General features: G+C 38.1%; 3 protein-coding genes across 10 annotated transcripts; 1 reads left to right on the top strand and 2 right to left on the bottom strand.

Moving 5' to 3' along the window:
• Positions 1 to 6380: 6380 nt before the first annotated feature.
• Positions 6381 to 8493, top strand: LOC113334795. The gene is made up of 2 exons (XM_026581005.1): positions 6381 to 6445; positions 6898 to 8493. The coding sequence occupies exon 2, from the start codon at positions 7110 to 7112 to the stop codon at positions 7728 to 7730; it is 621 nt and encodes a 206-aa protein (XP_026436790.1). The 5' UTR covers positions 6381 to 6445; positions 6898 to 7109; the 3' UTR covers positions 7731 to 8493.
• A 262-nt stretch (positions 8494 to 8755) lies between these two features.
• Positions 8756 to 9882, bottom strand: LOC113334803 (uncharacterized protein At4g13230-like). Its single transcript, XM_026581017.1, has 3 exons — positions 9668 to 9882; positions 9336 to 9551; positions 8756 to 9194 (listed from the first exon to the last, which is right to left on the bottom strand). The coding sequence occupies exons 1-3, from the start codon at positions 9797 to 9799 to the stop codon at positions 8973 to 8975; spliced, it is 570 nt and encodes a 189-aa protein (XP_026436802.1). The 5' UTR covers positions 9800 to 9882; the 3' UTR covers positions 8756 to 8972.
• Positions 9883 to 10311: 429 nt separating this feature from the next.
• LOC113311008 lies at positions 10312 to 18813 on the bottom strand. Of its 8 annotated transcripts, XM_026559876.1 has the most exons (13): positions 18460 to 18813; positions 17930 to 18080; positions 17697 to 17830; positions 16726 to 17016; positions 16431 to 16532; positions 15640 to 16347; positions 14816 to 14886; positions 14376 to 14725; positions 14019 to 14281; positions 11945 to 13914; positions 11357 to 11382; positions 11197 to 11241; positions 10312 to 11090 (listed from the first exon to the last, which is right to left on the bottom strand). In XM_026559876.1, the coding sequence occupies exons 4-10, from the start codon at positions 16867 to 16869 to the stop codon at positions 12442 to 12444; spliced, it is 3111 nt and encodes a 1036-aa protein (XP_026415661.1). In that variant the 5' UTR covers positions 16870 to 17016; positions 17697 to 17830; positions 17930 to 18080; positions 18460 to 18813; the 3' UTR covers positions 10312 to 11090; positions 11197 to 11241; positions 11357 to 11382; positions 11945 to 12441. The 8 variants fall into 8 exon arrangements, with proteins under 8 accessions (XP_026415661.1, XP_026415676.1, XP_026415633.1 ...); XM_026559891.1 differs by lacking the exon at positions 11357 to 11382; XM_026559848.1 differs by having other exon boundaries at positions 11197 to 11382.
• Between the last annotated feature and the right edge of the window lie 1340 nt (positions 18814 to 20153).

Raw genomic sequence — 20153 nt, forward strand, 5'->3', positions numbered from 1 at the left:
GACTAACACTCCACGGTTTACGGTTCCTACTATTGACATGATCCCCAAAGGAGATGTTGAAGTTTTCAGGAGTATACCACTCCCTCTCAGCGGGATTTGGAACGTAACATGTCGTCGTCGTCTCCCCCTTACTCCGCAGATAACATTCCCTCAGTGCACGGAGATAGTTCCCTGATAATTGCGACACACAACGACTATGAGTATTGGTGGAAGAGCCTTCGCGACCAGCCAGCACATCATAATAAAAGGAATCACCAGACTTATACAACGGCAGCATAAGACCCACCTCGAAGGCTCCAACCGTAGTCAACAGATGAAACTCATCAAACTGATACTTCGAGATGAGCTCGTAAGTAATATCATCCTCAGGGGCATAAAAACGAACCTCGAAGGCTTGGAGCTCATGCTTTTCCTTGAAAACTTCAAGGTCAATGTGCTTAAACGTGACTTTCTTCTTGCTAACCGAAACGCTGCGTATCACCGGGACAGCCTCCTCTTCTTACGCGCGATCGGACGAACCAACAAAAGCTTCGGAAGCTTTTCTTTTGAAAGGAGGATTTTTAGATGATTCAGCTCTCGGCACAGCACCTTTGGAGTTCTTCCCTTTGAAAGAAAGTACTGGAGGCGGCGGCAGAGGGTTCTGCACGGGCACTATAGAACGAAGAGGGGGAATATCGAAGGTGTCACCGCGAGGAGGTGTCTGCGTACACCTTGAGTCATCACGAGGACGAGAAGGAGCACGGCTGACAGCGTATCGAGACCCGGAAGGGCCCTTCGATGGATCCCCCTTCCTAGGAGGTGAAGCCTTCATCCAAGAAGAAGACGAAACTCTATTACCGCGGGGATCCATCTGCGAAAATTTAGATAAATCTCCCCCATGTGGAGATGTAGCAGACTCTCTACACGGAGGGGATCTCGGAAGACTGGAAGGCGGAGTTTCATAAGGAAGCCGCGGACGGTCAGACATGGCTGCGAGGAGGTACAAAAAACAAGTTAGAAGCAAACACGAGGGCATCACCAAAGATCAAAAAACCACAAAATTAACAAATCATCTCAGCATAGCCCAGAAACCCTAAAACTAAATAATAAAAAAAAATTCAATCAATACAGTTGAAACACTGGCCTCCTCGACTTGAGAAGAAGAACATGGGCAAACTAGCATACATGCATCGAAAGATGTTCTTCATCACAAACAAGGTACAACAGCAGCAGGAAATTTACAATCAACACAATCAACACAAAATTTAAAACAACAGAAACGAAGAAAAGAAACCTTACCACCACAAACAAAATCCCAAAAGAAGACAAATGAGAGAACAAACCAGAAACAAAGAAGAAACGAGCGTGATTAATGCTAGGGCAGAGAGAATCTAATGGTTGAAGAACAAAGGATGAAGTCTGACAGGGAGAATGAAATTAATTTTCAAGGAGAATGAAATTAATTTTTTCTCCTCTCCTTTATATACCCGAAAGAAAGAGAAGGAAGTTAATGGAGGATTGGGAAACGTGCCCATTAAATGAGCAGTTAATGCACGAGTGAGAAACGTACCCAAGTATCTAGGAGAAGTTATTAGGAGAGAGGAGGAATATGTTACGTCTGTTTTCTTCAATGCTCCCACTAAACACTCAAGCCCGAAGAAAAGGGGAAAATTGTGTGTACATATTTCATCATCAAACACGTGTACGTGAGAAGACATGTGGAGAGCATGCGGACCAAGTCATCAAAACATGATGACACACGCCCACAGCCAAGAAGCCCATCCCGTCGACGTCGGATCTTCGCCCGAACAAATACAAGGGCAGAAGTTAAAGGATGTACCAAAAGCACGGTGTACTGCGGAGCACCAAATAACTCCCGAAGAGTTGCTTTATCTCATCCCCAAAAGAAGCCAAGATCAACGGTGAAGGGAAGATTGACTGACATGGACGTGACAGGGGCAGAAGACACTTGTCTGACACGAGCATGCGTCTCAACTACCCGCATTAAACACTCTGAGCAGTGTACGTGTCGATCAACCCGTGGAACGAACGAGGATGATTCTGCGTGATCAAGCAATGAACGAAGACCTCTGCGTGATGGACACAAAGCACAAGAAGATAAGGTTCCAACGGCTCTCAGAAACGGGTCCCACACTTTAACCCTATAAATATCCCCTCTCCACCAAGAGAGAGGGGATCGAAAAAGAGAGGGAGGTTTAGAGAGAATTCGAGAGAGAAGAATTGTTAGTGTAAGTGTACCTTTTAAAATTCGCAGACCTATGTAAACTCCAAAGTCATTCGACTACCTCTGTAATCATCAAATGCATAGTGAAAACGACAACCCCGTGGATGTAGGCCTTAGTGCTGAACCACGTAAATCCCAGTCTTATTTACATTTCAGCACATTACATCCATTTCATACTCCACGAGTATTACTTTTACACTTCGTTTTCTTTATCTTCCTCTATGTGAACGCCTCTGGTGATGATATTAGACGAGGCAATGATAAACCCGAAGGTTTTGATCCAAGGAATCAATACAATCGTCTCATCAGTGCGAGTATGTGTATAGAATGCGAACATTGTTTGTGAACATATAGATTCCTTCGTGATTTACGTGTTCACAGCCTTATGATCTTCTTCAAATCCCATCTTCATCGACAGAATCAAAGGTTAAATCTCGTTATCGAGAGCTTATGGCTGATTTGAGAACCATTAAAGGAAAGTTCTCTAGTGTAAGTGTTGCTGTTAAGTTTCTGCAGTATACCATGCATGTTTACAATCGAAAGGTTAACTTAGAGAATGATGAGGATGAGGATGATGTGGAGGAGGAGGAGGATGAAGATAAGAATGATGAGGATTATGACGGTAAGGAAAAGGAAGATGATGAGAATAAAGAAAAGAATGTAGGAGTTAAATATCGCACAGGTTAATAATTACGCGAAGTGAAGAATACAACATACGCGAGGATTATCGCACACAACAAATTGAGATGACACATCAGATGATGTCAGCAAAGTCACAGGTAAAGTGTGAGGAGTTATGCGAAGATGTAAGATATACGTAGATGAGCGATTATATATGAGCGAACATGTCGCACAAAAATCCCGAAAATAAAGGGATTCTTAGATGTCATCCACTATGTAAAATCCTATATAAAGGAGAGGGTCGTAGTTTTGTAGAGTATTCTAGGACAAGTCTGGTATGAGAGATTGAAAGAGAGAGAAAGTGAATTTAGGTTACAAGAAGTGTTGTTGTAGATTTCCATTTATCTTGTAAGTAATTTAAATATTCAATCAATAAAACAATTGTCCATGATGATTACATAGAGAGATAACCAGATTAAGTGGAGTGTAGTTGTAAGAAATCTTACAACTACATTTTTGGCGCTAGAAATCAGCTCTGGATGATAAATCCTGATATCATATCATAGATTGTAAAAGAAAATAGTGAGATCAAAACATTTAACAAATGGTAAGGATTGAATCTGTTGTGGAACAAGGAATGGCGACTAGAAGGAGTAACACCCAACCCTGGTGTCAATTTATTGACCCATGGTGTGACAAATCGATACCTTCCTTGGGTTCTGCCACACCCAACCCTCTAGTCCCCCCTGATCTTAATATCAAAGTTTCTTATTTTATCGATTCCCAAACCAGAAGTTGGGATGAGTCTAGACTTAACACCCACTTTGATAATGCTTTTGTTCAGAAGATTATCACCATTCCCTTACCCCATCTTTGCACTCCTGACAGGAGGGCTTGGAATCTTTCAAAGAATGGCAAATTTTCTTCTAAATCTGCCTACATGGGGCTCAGAGGTCTTAGGCCCTCTCCTTGTAAAAATCCTTGGATGCGTATCTGGAAAATCAGGGTTCCTTACAGAATTCAACTTTTTATTTGAAGAGCAGCTAGAAATGCTTTTCCCTCCAGAACTATCCTTCACATTGGAATACCCATGCATGGTGTGGATTGTCCTAGGTGTACTGATCCTCATGAAACTATTATGCATGCTTTGGTCCTATGTCCCTTTGCTAGTAGAGTCTGGTTTATCTCTGATTTCAACATTAACACCAATTATTTTCAAAACAAATCTTTCATTGATTGGCTTCTTTTTTGGTTAACTGATCCTCAATCCAAACTCTTTGATGAAGCTCAAATTCTTTTTGTTGCTATCTTATGGTCTCTTTGGACTAGTAGAAACAATTTCATCTTCCAAAATATTTCTGAAAACCATACTACTGTCCTAGTTAGAGCCAGAGCTGTGCTTCTCATTTGGAAAACTAGCTTGACTGCTTTTGCTACTACTTCTGTCAGTATTTGTGATAAATGGATGCCCCCCTCTTTTGGTTGTATTAAATGTAATACTTATGGTGCCTTTGATGATACTTCTGGAGCAAATGGTGCAAAGTAGGTGATGCGAGATTTCTCAAGAAAAGCAACCTTTTGTGCGTCCTTAGTCTTTGAAGTACACTCTGCTGAAGAAGCCGAAGCAAGAGCCATCTGGGCAGTACTAAAGAAAGCCTTGGAGCAACAGTTAACTCACATCATCATTGAAAGTGATGCGAAAGCCCTCATCGACCAATTCTCAGCTGGAAATTTTGAAGGGAATCCGCGTACGGATGCAATCTTTAAGGATATTGAATTTTTCTCTTCTAAATTAGTTGCATGTATCTTTAGTTTCCAACCTCGTTATTGTAATTTTGTAGCTCATGAACTTGCAATGTGGGCTAAGAAAAACAATTCTACTATGTACTGGTTTGTCCCTCCTGTTTGGCTCCTACCAGCAGTTGAGGAGGATCATTAGCCTTTTTGAAGGCCTTTGCTTATTAAAAAAAAATGGTACACACGAGGTTCCAACGCCTCTAATTTTACAACAGTTTCCCCTAAGTGTACATCCAAACACCCTACTAAGGTTGAAGACTTAGAACATCAAAAAGAAAAATCGAGTTAAACAAACAAAACGGATAAATGATAGTAGTTGTAATCCAAACTTAGGATTTAATTGCTTGAAATCAAAAAATTGATCGAAATTTTTCCTGGGGCTTACAGTTGCAGAAACATAATCGATAGGTATGAAGTAGGTTTTTATCCACCGACTGTGGTTGATGTTCTTAAAAAATGAAGAATATCAATCATAATCAGTAGGTAAATTGATTGTTATCTATCGATTATTTTTGCGTCAACAAATTTAAATTTTCTAGACTAAAAATAAAACACAATCGGTAGATAATGAACATCGTTAACTACCGATTACGAAAGTAGAAAAACTCAAAATTTTATTAGGTTTTGGAAATTTGAATTTGGATTTACTTTCACAATCGGTAGATAATAAACATCATAAAATTACCGATTGTATAATTGGTAGATAATGAACATCATTAATCACCGATTGTGAAAGTAAAAAAAATTCAAAATTTTATTAGGTTTTGAAAATATAAATTTGGGCTATTTTCTCATAAGGCCGCATCACAGTCGACTTTGGTCTATGCAAATGAACGGAAAGTAACAGATTATGCAACCGGAAATTACTTCTCGTCGGCTCTAAATATCGAGTACTACACAGTAGGGGTGTAAATAATACCCGAAAATACTCGGCCTGCCTGTACCCGCCCGAGCCCGCCTATACCCGAAGTAGCCCAAAGCCTGTTATGCCCCGTCATGGGCCATCCGGCCTGGTCTGAATTAATTTATTGGACGATCTCGGGCTTTGCAATTAATTATGATGCCCGGACTTATACCCGGCTTGGTGCCCGGCCTGAAAACCTTTTATGTGCCATTAATCATTTAATATCCTCTTAAAAAGACTTAAAAGTTATCATTTTACAATTGTCAATTTTGTGTCAAGAAAAATTAAATATATACTTGTTTTTACTTATAATTAACTTTTTCAAAACATTAATGTTAATATATTTTTTTATTAGAAAGTTTATTGTACTCTAATTAATTATTTATTATAGGCTATAATTAAAAGTTTGTCATTGTAATTTAAATATAAAATAATACTATCACTTACGGTAAGCAATGTTAGAAAGGAAAGGATATTATATTAAAATTAAATAAATTTAATTGCAAGCCTGGAAAAATAAATTTAATACCATTCATTTGAAAATTTGAACTTAAGGAAAAAAAATTCAAAATAGTGGCCTATCCGACCCGACCTGGCCTGCCCGTATAGAAAACGGGCTTCGGACGGTCTTTGGGTAACAAATTATTATCTTTTACCCGGCCTGAATTTGTTTACGGGCTCATAAATATTAAGCCTGGCCTGCCCGACCTGTCTTAGTTTTTGGGCTGGGTGGCCTGCCCTGCACGAATTTACACCCCTACTACACAGATCAGCAGGACCCATGGCCAAAAAAGAGAAATAAAACAACATTTCAGCAAAAATCGAGTTCCAAAAAAACCATTTTATTTTTTCTTCCAATCTGCTCTGTTTTAGTTTCCAAAACACTGCGAAGGTTACAGGTACATCTGATTTTCAGTACTTGAGATTATTTTTTTTAGTAGGGTTTATGAAATATTTGGATGAACTAGATTTACCTTTTTATTAAACCTTGATTTCCCCATTTGGAAAATTAGGAATCTTACCTTGCTGATATGATCTGCATTTACTTCCATGGGGTTAAAATTCGGTCTTCATATTGTTGCAATCTCTTCGAATCAAGTTTTTCTTTTCATCATGCGTTGTTTTATGTTGGACTTAACTGTTCTTTTACATGAACTTCACCTGTTCGACAAAATACCCCAATGAAATACTTAATTTTGGTGTCTCATTTGCAACCTTAATTTGGTACCATGTTGTATTTCTTCACGTTAACGTTGTGTAACTTGAGTTGGTATTTCTACCACCTAACTAAGTGGTGTGAGTATATGGATGGTAACTTAAGTAGCTAACCTTGATTTGTCTTTGTGTTCAGATGATAAATTGAGTTTGTGCACTTTTATTGCTGTTGGATGATAAGAAGCTTCCTGGAAGCTCTTCCAAAATAGAAAAGCTTGTTTTCCAGGCAGTCGCATCACGCGTGCATCTTTGAGAACCAGGCGCATCGGCCCTGCGAATTAGCTTAGCAGAGAAGAGTTGCAAGCCTATCTGTTAAACAAGTATCTCTTCTTCTACAGAACCAGAGAAATGAGAGAGAGGGTAATTTTCTTGCAGAAAAATGCTGCAAATAGAGCCATCAGAGAGGCTAAAACTATGATGAGAGCAGAAAACTTCAAGTCTGCAATAACCAAAGTTGAAGAAGCAATCAGTCTATATAGTACCCATATTCCAAACGGTAAAGAAATGTTAACTGTATGTAAGATTCTTCACAAATCTCAAACGTTTCAACCACAACCTGATGAAGAATCATGGCCTTATGATCTTCTTCAAATCCCATCTTCATCGACACTATTACAAGTTGAATACCGCTACAAGAATCTCCTAAATGACTTGGTTTTGCTAAAAGATAGGAAGTTCCTTTTAGCAAAAAGCGCAAGTTTTGCTGCTAAGTTTCTGCGACAAGCCATGTCTGCATACGATCGATATAGGGTAATAGTACCTTCTGATGATGATGATGAAGAAGATGGTGGTGACGGTACTGGTGATGACGAAGCTGCTGCTGACGATGGCAACGGCGGTAATGGTGATGATGCTGAGGAGGAGGATAGTAATGATGATCCGCTTGCTGCACGATCTCCAGAATTCAAGAAACTTCGCACTGGCACATATTTACAGCATCACCACAACAACCCCATTTTAGGCCCTTAGCAAAATACTGTCCTACTGTTAGACAAGAAATGAGATTAGGATTTGATATGATTTTTGTTAAACTAACTCAAAAATTGCAGAATTCAGGTGATCTATCTAATGAAGAAGAAGATACAATTAGAGGAGAGTTATCTAATCTGGAAGAAATGGGATATGATGTGATGAAATTGACAGAAAGGTTTGATTTATTGGTGAGACTAAAAACACTTGTTAAAGAAGATGAGAGCTACGAAGAAAAAAGAAAGAATTTGGCAGGTAAAATTAGTGCTGAAATAGTGCAATTGGAGAAGACTCAACGTAAAATTTCAGAGTTAAAGACTGAGAATGAAGTGGTAAGCTGAGTCGAAATGCATAATCTTAAATCTATGTTAAGGGAGATTTATACAACATGGTGAAAATGTATGTTGAAGATCATTAGGGAGTGAGAAAATTTGTGATCATTTTGGCGAAATGGTTCAGAGCTGTAGATTCTTACTGGCATATGGATAAACCTTTTTGTTTATGCAGTCACTTGTATTTCATGGTCAGGTAGGGAGATATCAGTGCATTACAAGTTTTACAAATCTGCTTTGACAGGCAATTCTTAGATTTTGACAGGCAATACTTTTCTTGTTTTGCTTGTAAAATTTTGATGTTTTGTTTATCTGAACATGGTCCTAACCTAAATGACAGTAATTCTGTCAAGGAACTTATTGCATTATTTAGTTGGATACTTGAAACAAAAACTATGAAGAAAAACGAATTTCTTTTGAAGGTAAAATTAGCGCTGAAATTTGTGCGTCTTGTGTGGTGCTTTCTTAAAGTGTTGTATTATGCTTTTTGCGTGTTGTGTTGTGCCCTGTGTCGTGTTCTTGCTTACATGTAACGCGTGATGTGTTGTGCCGTTAGCTTGGCATACACAGGATAGAAGCACATAGAAACTACTGAAGCTTTAAATTCTGATACAGAGAGCTTTACCCCAAAAGAATAATAAGCTGTAGTTGTGCAAGTTGGGCGGTTTATCAGAAAAGGAAAAAGAAAAAAAATATTAAATAAATAAGTTTATTAACATGAAGTGATGATAATAAATATCAATCTACAAAAGCATACACATGAGATAGAGCAGGCTTTATAAACCCACTTCATGTTCTTCATGCGGGAATTACAAACACCTACAAATAAAATAGATAGCAACAATTGGTTTTAAACAAACAAAAAATTATCCGGCATACCACATGCCAAAACAATTGATTGAAAAACTAATTAGTTGACGGCGTCTTTCACGTTGCGCTTAACCTTCTCGGCACCTTTCTTAACAGAATCAGAAGCTTCTTCAGCTTTGCCTGTCACAGTATCTTTAATCTTTTGAGTAGTATCTTTGGCAGTCCCCCATGCATCTTGTGCTACTTGCTTTGCTTTATCACCGATGTCCTTAGCTGAGTCTGGCATCACCTTGCCTACAACTTCTTTTGTTTTCTGGGCTACCTTTAGTGTTCAAACAAATGTGATTAATTAGTACTTCATGTAATAAATTTGTATCACGTGTGACGTCACCGATACGTCCGATGCGGAGATATGCAGAAATAGGTGCAGTATATGTGTTGCAATCGGAATAAGAAAACTTACCTGTTCAATTGTAGAGCTGGCCTGGTCTTTCAAATCTTCAGCAGTTGAGCTAGCTTTGTTTTTCATGTCTTCAGCAGTTGAGCTAGCCTTGTTTTTCATGTCTTCAGCAGTTGAGCTAGCCTTGTTCTTCATTTCTTCAGCAGATTGTCCCAGTTTTTGTTTTGCTGCTTCAGCTGAGTGGTCACATGCTGATTTAGCATGTTGATGTGCACTTCCCTACATTGCAAAATCCAAAATTCAAGAAAAAAAAGGTTAATTATAAATTTGCAGCAATCAGAATTTCCCAAGTAAATGTGATCAGCACTTCCCTGCCATCATTTCTAAGGAATTACCTGCAAAGGTCTAGGAGCAGCTGTAACAAACATTCTGGAAGAATATTTCCATGGGCTTGACCTCCCAATTGAGGCACCAGCTTGATAGAATTTGGGGATGCTGGTTGATGCTAACAGGCTCAAATGTGCCATTTCTTTTTGTGTCTTCCTCTATTGCTTTTGCTTTCCCTGAGAGTTGGTGGTGATTAAGTTCTTAAAATCAGATTATATCTGAAATTTTGTGCAAACAAATCAATTATATTTATACAAACCAAATAGATCCATCAAGTCCTGAGTGTTTTTCTCTTCCTCAATTTTCTCTAACTTCCTCTCAAATTCTGTCCATTTGACAAATTTTTAGATCCAATGAAGTAGGATTTCCAAGTATAGGGTTTCCAGATCTTCTAATTATAGGCATCACAAGCTCTGGTTGAAATTCTAGTGGTTTATATGAATTCAAGATGTAATTTCAGCAATCAGAATTTTCCAGTGAATTTAAAAAGGTTAATTATAAATTCAAGATGTTTTTGATCAGAAGTGATGTCTGGTCATATTTATACAAACTGAACTTGGTAACCAGTAACCATAAATGATGACAGAATCATATATGAACAATTTCCAGTGGGAAAACTGGCGTTCACCAAAACATTTAAAAAATTAAAAAGAAAAAATGGAAATTGAATTATAACATTAATAACTTCTACTTATATTCAAAAGATTTATCCTCAGCTTAAACAGCATTGAGGATAGTAGGTGGAGAAGCAGACCAGGAATTAGTACATTCAAGATTGAAATAGACACAGGAAACACATGACAGGTAACCAAAGTTAACCTACAGTCATCAAAAGGAGTAAAGTTCTCCCAACAAACTGACCTATTCGCACAGATAACACTCTGAATAACATTCTTGCATCAGCTGATCAGGTTGTTGATAATTGTGCTAAGTGTAAGGATTGCCAGAATAATCGACATCTTGAAGACCACAGGAAGAAACAATTGCACTGGAAAATTTGTTATCTGAGGAGATGAGAGAAGAAGAAGCAGATATCCTGTCTTCTGGGTTAATAGGAGACTGAATGAGATCCCCAAGAATTAACCAAGTAACCAAGGATTGAGTAAAGTAGAAAACCAGCTAAGCTATTCCAGAACTGTTTTGGCAGCATAATGGGGTGGACCATACAAGCAAGAAAAACTCCAAGTCGCATTTGCAGGTCCAGAAATAATCTTAGCATGAATGAACATGATCAAGACTCCAAAAAGTGAAATGAGAAACCATCTTTCCACACATTTGCAATATCTCCAGCTAAGCCGTTTTCAGAAATAAACTCTACATCAGGATCATGCGACAACATAAAATGCATCATACGAGTCCTAGTATTAGTATCGCCAAGCGTTGGCAGTTTCAGGCTAAGATTTTCATTATAACATTGCTCAGAGAACAGATCTGAAGGGAAAATAAAATGCAGAATAAAACTTAATATAACAAGTAAAGGAATGAACTGGAATAAAAGATAAACCAAAAAAAAACAATATTTGAAAATACAGCTTACCAGCCCTGTAACATCATTGCAGGAACCAATCAATTCTTGCAGTTTCTGTAAAAAAGATGGCGAAAATGAAGCACCCGGCTGGTCATGTGAGGATAAGAACTAGATACAGCTGCTGGATACATAACAAGGTTGAAATGCCTAAAGAAAGCCACTATTTCACCTTTGCACGCCAAGAAACAACGAGGCCTGGCATCATTGGTTTATCCAGGAAGAGGAATTACATGAAAAAGCAGAATCTAAAAAACCCATCAGGGATTACCAAAAGAAATGGTGAAGATAGAAGAGACACAAGTATAAAATCTGTCTACAAATTTTTCCAAAACAACATATACAGAGGAACTGTTCTTCCGGAATTGCTGAGCACATGAAAGGTTTGAGTTTTAGTTTCAAAATTTATGTTCAGTCTTTGGTTGAAAACATACTACTGGTTGTAACTATTCGACAGGATCAACTTGAGAATAAGGAGACAAGGGATATATTGGAATACCAGACTAAAGGCTGACAATGGAAAACCAAATAGTTAATACGCAGCGGCAACACAAATATAAGATGTTAAAAACAGATGATACAAGACAAATGCAAATAGACATTAAAACAAACATCTGAAGTGCACAGAACAGATGAAGAACAAACACAAGAACTCATACTCTGGACAAAGACATTACTCCAAACAATTCAGGTTCAGATGTAGTAAAAATAAGTGTTTCAGCGAAGTAAAGGCTATTAATTTAAATAACTGGAGAAATACCTGAATACCCAAATAGAGGATGAGATGACTCCAAAGATGAGCTTGTCCGATTGAAATTCAACCATATTTCATATTTACCAACTCTCCCAAGCCACTGACTACCTTCTCTTAATGGAGAGGTAGCAGCTAAGACCTCAATCAGAAGCCATAAAAGACCAGAACAAAAAAAAGAAAGAATAGGGACCCATAAAGAAGAAGAAACAGATACTGCCAAAAAAATTGATGGCCCCTAAGGGCTACAAGGCCAGTAAATGAAATTGATTAGCCGGGCATGGAGGAGGTCCTAAATTTAGGTGGGAAAGCACACTAGTTCAGAGACTTCTGATTCACTTAAAGCAACTAGCTGTAGTAAATTAAATTTCTAGACATTACACATTACAAAATATATGTAGCTGTACAGGACATTAAAAGAACCCTCCTACAATCTAAGTTAGACTGCAAATTTTCAAGCAACTTTTTTAAGCTTTACTTACTGCTAAAAAATAAGGCCTACCACTTTAATGATCAGACAATGTCTCCTCGGAAGATGCGTCACTGTCTATTACAATCAAGTCATTTTCCTTGGTAACAGGATACGTAACTGGACAGTTGAATTTCGGTCCACTTCTGTAATCCGATATTAGATTCCGTGACTCGGGTATTTCAGAAGTTGAACCCAGCCTTGAAAAAGGATCCCGCTTAGATTTGCTGGAATGATAATTATTTGGTACGCTAGCTGTTGCCTGCAAACCAGCCTCATCGAGCCTTTGACGAGGATCCGGTGAGGAAACCATTGATGCCTCGCGACTAGGGAACAGTGGAGCATCCCGATTATAGTTATTACATTTCAAGTTCAAAGACTCTGATCCGGCTGAACCTTCATTAGGCAGAAATGCTGCTTCATATGGCCTCAAAGAAGACATATTGACCACTTCTTTGAGCCAATGAGGCAGATTCGTACCACTTTCACGAATCCCACTTGGCATATCTTCTCTTAACAGCGAACCATCCCTCGTACTATTGAATAACCCTCTTCTGACCCCTAACTTTTCGTAAGGATTTTGGTGAAGAATAGACGGACCTGTAGCATATCTTTGTCGTCCATAGTTTGCATTTGAATGGCTTGGCTTCCGTTGGCGTCTTGATGGTATATGGAGCTGTTTGGTTCCAATTCGCTGCAGAACCGAATGGGTTAACTTGCTATTGCCAACAGAACTCATCCTTTCAGAAACACCACCACTCGTAAGCATTTGAGTAATGCCCGGCACATCAAACCTATTTAATTGTCTCTGAACGTAAGTATCTCCAAGAGAAAGTCGAGTTTCGTCAGTCAAGGTCCCTGTAGGACCTACAGCATGATAAGTACTATTACATTGAGAACCAATTGATCTTTTTCTTGATAAAAAGTCATAGTTGATGTCGTGAGAGGTAGTATTCAAGAGATTTAATCGTTCCAAATACCATCTCTCGGCAAGATCAGTCGCATCCCTAAACCTAGAAAATCGCAATCTTGGGTCCTGCAAGATAGAATCCCAGTTACCCTTTCCATGTCTCCTCACACCTACCCAAAGAAAATCTAACTCTTCCTCTGACCAAATTTTAGGGTCTCCCTTCAATTGACCCAAAGAACAGCCCTGGCTTTCTCTTAATGCTTTAGCTGTAATACTGTCAAGTATCTGCCTGCGTCTCAGAAAACTGGCCGTTTCTGAATGGAGTGACATTTCTAGAGTACAGCCTCCACTTAGAATGTCAGAGTTTGGCAAAGATGGAATGCTGGGCGTGTCCTTGAAGAAGTTGATAGGAGGCACTGATGGGGAAGATAAACTTGCAGAACACGGAAAAAGAGGCGGTTCGGTTGCCCTAGTGTTTGTCTGGTTCAACCCGCATCCTGACTCCACATTTGAATTAATTTCTTCAGAGTCCAAGGAAGCAGTGGTATCTAGCGGTTCACGAGGAGGATCCACGTGACTAATTTCATCATCACTGCAGCTCTGTAGATCATGCCAAAAAGTTGAGCATCAAACATGGAATATAAATCATCAAAGTAGGAGTAGACATAACTAGAACAGAATTTGTAAGAGCAAAAAATTCACACCTTCTTACATGGATCCACCAATGAAATGCCCAACGAGAGCATTGGGGAATCCTTTCCATGACGGTTGTTAACACCTTCCTCTATTTCATCGCACGTATTCCTAGTCACGAAGAGGTTCTGGGAAGCTAATTTCTCTTCAACTGAATTATTGGTACTTTCCAACAATCCTCGGACATTTTTGGACGCTCCGCCATACCAGTCAGTTACATGATTTGGATCTAGTGAAATTGAGGAGTCGAGAAAAGTTTCACTACAGCGTAAATCTACAAAGTCAGATGACAATACAAAATCTTAGAACTTTGTTAACAATAAAATTTTGTTTATCCAAAAAATTCAAGATAGTCTGATTAGTAGTACCAATAGGAGATGTAGTTAGGTCCAGAGGTGCCAGGAAAACACCATTTTCTGACACATGATTGGGCATAACAGCTTCCTTCACACAATCATTCACAATTGTTTGGGACTGCTTTTCATTCAAATCTACAACTTTGGGCAACTCTTGAACTTTTTCGTTTATCACACTTGAGTCTGTTTCATCTGTGGAAGTTTTGGCTATGAACTCTTTTCGTGAAAATTGGGCACCTGAGTCAAATTCAGGACGCACTGAAGAAAGATGTGGATGCGAGTTCAGGCATGGAACTAGTGCAGCAATAGCTGAGTGATCCTCTGATAGGCATCGTTGACTTGATTGGTCTTGCTCTACATGCCTGAAATGTTTATAGAGTCAATAAAGCAGTTACATCATATCAGCAAAACAAACATGATCAACAAAACGGAAAAAGATTGTATAAGCTTACATCTTAGTTTTATGAACACCTCTAGCAGCAATGGATGATGACGAACCTGCATCTCTGTTCTGTTCAACAAACTTGAGACGAAACCAAGAGATTGTTCTCAGGTAAATTCATATAGACAACACTAACCATAAGCACATTTCACCTCGAAACAACATAAAATTGCAATATAGACGGATTATCAAAGCTGTCCCCAAATAAAGCACCCAGGATAAAAGTGATTGAAAGACACTGTAGTAACAAATGATTTTAGCATTCCAAATACGTTTCAAAGCTTGGAATAAATCAGAAAGATCTGTCTAACCAGAAGCATGCATCATTAGCAGGATTCCATGAATGGTGTCTAAGCAAACAATCCACCCAGGATGAAGTGATAAACAGGCAATATAGCTAACAAATGATTTTACATTCTCAATAATTGTCGAGGCTTGGAATTAATCAGAAATTCTGCATAACATACTAACATGCATCAATAACAACCACCAAAAAGGAATTTTACAGAATTGTTTCTCGGAGAAAACCGATTAGACCATTCTTAAAAGAAGTATCTAGCATCTATTTCCTCCAGACCATGTAAAAGAATAAGTGTCCCCAGCATATACATAGATAGTTAGATATCTGCATTTAGTTCTTCTCCTGAACTTGCAGTGAACTGACTAATCCAAACTACATTGGTGCTCTACCCTACTATCCTAAACTCCATCTTATTAAAGTAAACTAAATTGGTGATGGAGAAAAAACAATGCAAGCGTAATCTCCACTGTTACATAATCTCATGGGTCCTAAGCAAGTGGATAAAAACAGCTGAATTGGGTAGAGTGTCATACCTTATCATCCTTCAACTGTAGTGAAGTTGATAGATGAGTTGCTGAGCTACACTGTTGAGAATTGTCTTCAAATGAACCGTCCGGACCACATGCACTGTTGCTGCAGCATTTATTGACTGAACATTCTTTCACCTTGACCAACGGGTTCTCTATGTTGGTCTCATTCTTTTTATTTCTATATCTTCTGTTGAATGTAATACTGAATTTCTTCTTCAAAGTGGCACTGGAGTTGCATAAATCAGTGCTATCTTTCAAAGGTGAATCAGCAGTATCTGAACCAGAAGGTTTCAATGTGGAGGCACTCGTATATTCAACCGTGCAATCTCTTTCACCAGACATTCCTAAGCACTCAGTGCTCGATTTTTTCGGAGCTTCAACATTTACTGACTGCAGAATGGAACTCTCACCGGTCAACGGACTCTTGCATTCGGGTACATGATCTGTGTGTAAAGGTAAACCCGTAAAACAATTATCTGACTTCTTTTCAGGTAATTCGCCTGCTCGAACTGAGCCATCTGTCTCCTCACAAGCAGTTTCATCGGGTCTTACAGTCTGGAGTACTTTAAGATAAGAATTTGTAGATAGTCCAAAATCAGATTCTTCATTAGTTAATCTTGGTTTCACTCTCCTTGATGCTTGTACTTGATACACCCCAGATTCTTTTTGTTTTACGCAAGTAGAGCAAAACCATTGCCCGTCAGGTACACGCTACAAAAACACAAATAGATAGTGTCACCACAAGTACATGATTTCTGTAGTAGCACCAAAAATTATTTTCTCCTAGGGTGCACCTTAAGGGGCGGATCGAGGCATTGAAGATGATAAGTTTCACAACAGCTATCACAAAGCAGACGTTTTTCCAAAGCATCAACGCAAGCACATTTAACACAGGACTGCAATGACCACAAACCAAATGATTAGGAAACAAGAACAGAACAAACCAAAAATTCTTAATGATTTTCTTGTGATATGAACAAATGTAATGATAACATTTCAAAGCATATGATGTCCAAAATTAGGTGAATCAATTCGTGAACCGTTAAAATCTAAAAGGCCCTGAATAATTCTTTAGGTTTATGGACTTACCCAAGTTTCACCTGATTCGACCAGATTTCCAGGAACTGGTGATAGTTTATTTGTTGGATATTTGGAGCATGACTTCAGGTACCCAGTACCATGTGAAAGCTTCCGCTTTCGCTTGTATGTCAGCAACACTTTAGAGCTAATCATTTTAGTCTTCAAGCATCACTTCTCTCCAATTGGCAACTAGAACATTTAGCTATTAAGAGAAAAAGATGCAGGTTCTTTGAATGCTGATATCAAACTCCAACTAAGTTGTTAATTCTTCAGAATAACTTCCCCAGACAACCTGAAGTGCTGCACTGGTATGTTAGCCCTTAGGAACCACTTATTTGAGATGATAAGAAATAGGATGAATTTGCTGAAACATAAAGAACTTTCCAGCCATGTAAAAGATTTAGATTGTTAAGCATCCAGCATGGATGTAGCATACTCTATAAAGTGCATAATTCAATGTGTTGATTGATAATTTTAAGATGCAAAAAAGTGTGGTACCGCAATTTAAATTGTTTAAAGATGCATAATTCAACTGAACCTTGGCAGCACTCAAGAAAAGATATGAGATTTTGAAAGGAAAAGAAGCCTAAACTATCTCATTCTTAATTCTAAGGTGAACGAATTCCTGTATTCAGTGAGATTGTGAATTCAGACAGCTACTTATTGAAACACTCTTCAAGATCCAGTGACTAAAATCTCATGGCTTTTGGGACTGTCTTAGGGAAAGGAACAGCTTAACAAGGATCCCTTACAGTGTTACCTGTGTGCGTGAAGTTTCAAGTGACGTAGATAAATGAAGGATACTAACCTAGACTTGATTAACAGTGACTCCACAAACGGCATACTCACATTGCAGAACCCAGAGTAGAAAAAACTACAACTGCCTAACGTAGTAAACTACGGGTTCATCCCAAGTTTAACTAATTGAGTCCAGCACCAAAACTGATACAAAAGGGAAGCAAGTATAGCCGTATAGGTACCTGAAACAAACACAAAATCCGGTACAGATAAGTAACTGTGCAGAGCGAACGTAAATGAGAAGGGCTTGTTGTCAGAGATTCGGACTCTAGGGATCAAAGTCACACTCGATGAAACACGAACGCGCAACTCAAAACTGCAAAAACAAAACAATCGAAGTAAAAATCAGAAATTTGTATTAGTTGGAAAGTCACCTATCTCCCTATTTAGCATTCCATAAAGAAATTCAACATACCTGCGAGGCCACGTCTTAAGATTGTAGACATCAAGATTAAATCAACAGATGAATGGTTATTAGATGGCAGTAGAGGTGCAGGACAGCTATCTAATTCCCACAATTTGTTCCTAGTAAATCAATGTTGTTCAAGTGTTCCAAGATTTCCAAACTGCAAAAGATTAAAGGTGATATTATACCAACATAATCCCAAAGCAAGCATGTGATGAGTTAACTATAAACCAGAGATGATAATGTGTATTTCCAGTAAACAATAAACCAAGTTTGTTAGTTACCCAATTTTTTCCATTCAATATTCCGATGAATGAATTGGTGCAGACAAACAAAATCAAACAAAGTAAAAAAACCTAGGGTTAAGAATTTGAAGCCACCTTGGATTTTGAAATCCTCTAACACAAAATTTAAGATACCAAATGTCAATATTCTGAAAACAAGCCCTAGAAATTCTCCCCAATATGTATCTCTGAATTAAGTTAAGACATACTCCAATAATAATAACCCAAAAAGAGTACAAAGTGCAGAAATTGTACCTTCCAATCTTGAACTTGAATGGTATCCCGAGCTTAGTTTCAGTAAGTAAAGTCTCAGTACTAAACCCTAACTTGTAGAATCTCCAAGTTGACAAAACCAATGGTGCGGTGTTTTTTTATTGTTGGTGATGATGATGGCGGTGGTGGTAGTAAAGGCTAGAGAAAAGCACCAACTCGGCTGCGTTAATAATGGTGGTTGGGAGACTCAAACTGAGAGAGCTCCTTCGTTCTAAAAGCTTGTAGAAGAAGAAGAAGAAGAAGAGGAAGAGTGGAGTGGAGTGGAGTGGAGTGGAGTGAAAGTGTAGAAGTAGATGAGCTCAGAGCAGAAAAATGGTCAGAAAAGGAAGAGAGAGACAAAACAAAATCAATGCTTACTTTTTTCGTGAAGATTTTTTTCTTTTGTTTTAATCGATAAAGTAATGAATCGTTGCTGACTGACTGACCGATTTTTGATATTTTTCTTTTAATATGACTCGGACTAACCGGGCTTGCAAATGCAAACAGATACTTCTGAGTCGTTCTGACAAATAAAATAATCAATTCAAATCAAATCCTCTTTCACTGAAGCACCTACTTGGCCTAGTATAGACGGTAGGTTGGGTTTTATCATGAGTGGCTTTGGTAATCAAAAACAAAATTAAATTCTAGTCGAGTTGAGTTGAGTCGAGTAGCAACAGTTATTCTAGCGATGGATGAGTTACCAACATGTCATAAGGTTAGATTAGAGTTAACATTTGAAGTGGTGGTAAGAAACTCGGCATTATTATAATTTAAATATAAATTAAGCAATGTAAAAGAAGGAAGTTCTAAGAAGAAAAAAAATGTTGGTAATTTGTTTTTTGTACTCACGAATTTGTAATATTACATTACAAAATACTCGGTCAGGCCAGGTCAGGTTGGGCAGAAATACCAGTGCATCTCAAAGATAATTTTTCGATTTCTAAAAGTTATTTTGAAATTTGACGGTCAAACTGACTTTTAACTTTTCGAGTTTTAAAAGTCTAAAAGTTACTTCTCATGTGTTGTTCATTGGATACAATTCTGCTTCTCCAGAAATAGAAATCAGAAGTCCAGATATTTTGCTTCACAAAAAGTCGACTTTTCTGCTTCTAGAAATCGTTATGAAATTCTACATACAAACTGATTTCTTGCTTTTTGACTTCTACATTATAGCATATTTGGATACAAATTTGCTTCACAAAAGTTAACTTTTCTGCTTCTTTAAATCATTCTGAAATTGTTACGTAAACTAATTTCTGACTTTTTTTGCTTCCAGAAGTCAAAAAATAACTTTCCTAATATTACTTTCCTTTTTTTCTATTTTGCTTCTGAACTTCATGTTTTTGTTTGGACTCTTGGTCATGGACCTCTGTACAAGCTGGGGTGACACATTATTCACAAGAACTTTAAATTGGTATTACATTGTCTAGTATCCACCGTTACATAAAAACATCTCAGGTCCTGTTTCTACTGCATTCTAGTCTTTGACTAATTTTCTACTCAAAGCAGTTGTTCCTCTTCTTCATCCTCCATAGAGAGACAGAGAATTATCTCAACCGCTATCAAACATCTTTTTTTAGCAGCAATATACATACAGTTTGGGAGCCCCTGGATGCAAACCCTTACTTTTTAACCCAGATAAATAAAAAAGAAAAGAAATCCATTCAGAAACCTTGCTTAATAGATGGAAAAAT

Source organism: Papaver somniferum, chromosome 1 (assembly GCF_003573695.1).
Source record: "Papaver somniferum cultivar HN1 chromosome 1, ASM357369v1, whole genome shotgun sequence".
NCBI classification, from domain to species: domain Eukaryota; kingdom Viridiplantae; phylum Streptophyta; class Magnoliopsida; order Ranunculales; family Papaveraceae; genus Papaver; species Papaver somniferum.

Coding starts and splice junctions, on each gene's coding strand:
- LOC113334803 (XM_026581017.1), bottom strand. CDS start 9,799: ATGGCACATTTGAGCCTGTTAGCATCAACCAGCATCCCCAAATTCTAT. Junction 9,552..9,667: donor CTGCTCCTAGACCTTTGCAG/GTAATTCCTTAG, acceptor TTTGCAATGTAG/GGAAGTGCACATCAACATGC. Junction 9,195..9,335: donor CCAGCTCTACAATTGAACAG/GTAAGTTTTCTT, acceptor TGAACACTAAAG/GTAGCCCAGAAAACAAAAGA.
- LOC113334795 (XM_026581005.1), top strand. CDS start 7,110: ATGAGAGAGAGGGTAATTTTCTTGCAGAAAAATGCTGCAAATAGAGCC.
- LOC113311008 (XM_026559891.1), bottom strand. CDS start 16,869: ATGATTAGCTCTAAAGTGTTGCTGACATACAAGCGAAAGCGGAAGCTT. Junction 14,282..14,375: donor CCTAACTACATCTCCTATTG/GTACTACTAATC, acceptor CTGACTTTGTAG/ATTTACGCTGTAGTGAAACT. Junction 13,915..14,018: donor TGGTGGATCCATGTAAGAAG/GTGTGAATTTTT, acceptor CATGATCTACAG/AGCTGCAGTGATGATGAAAT.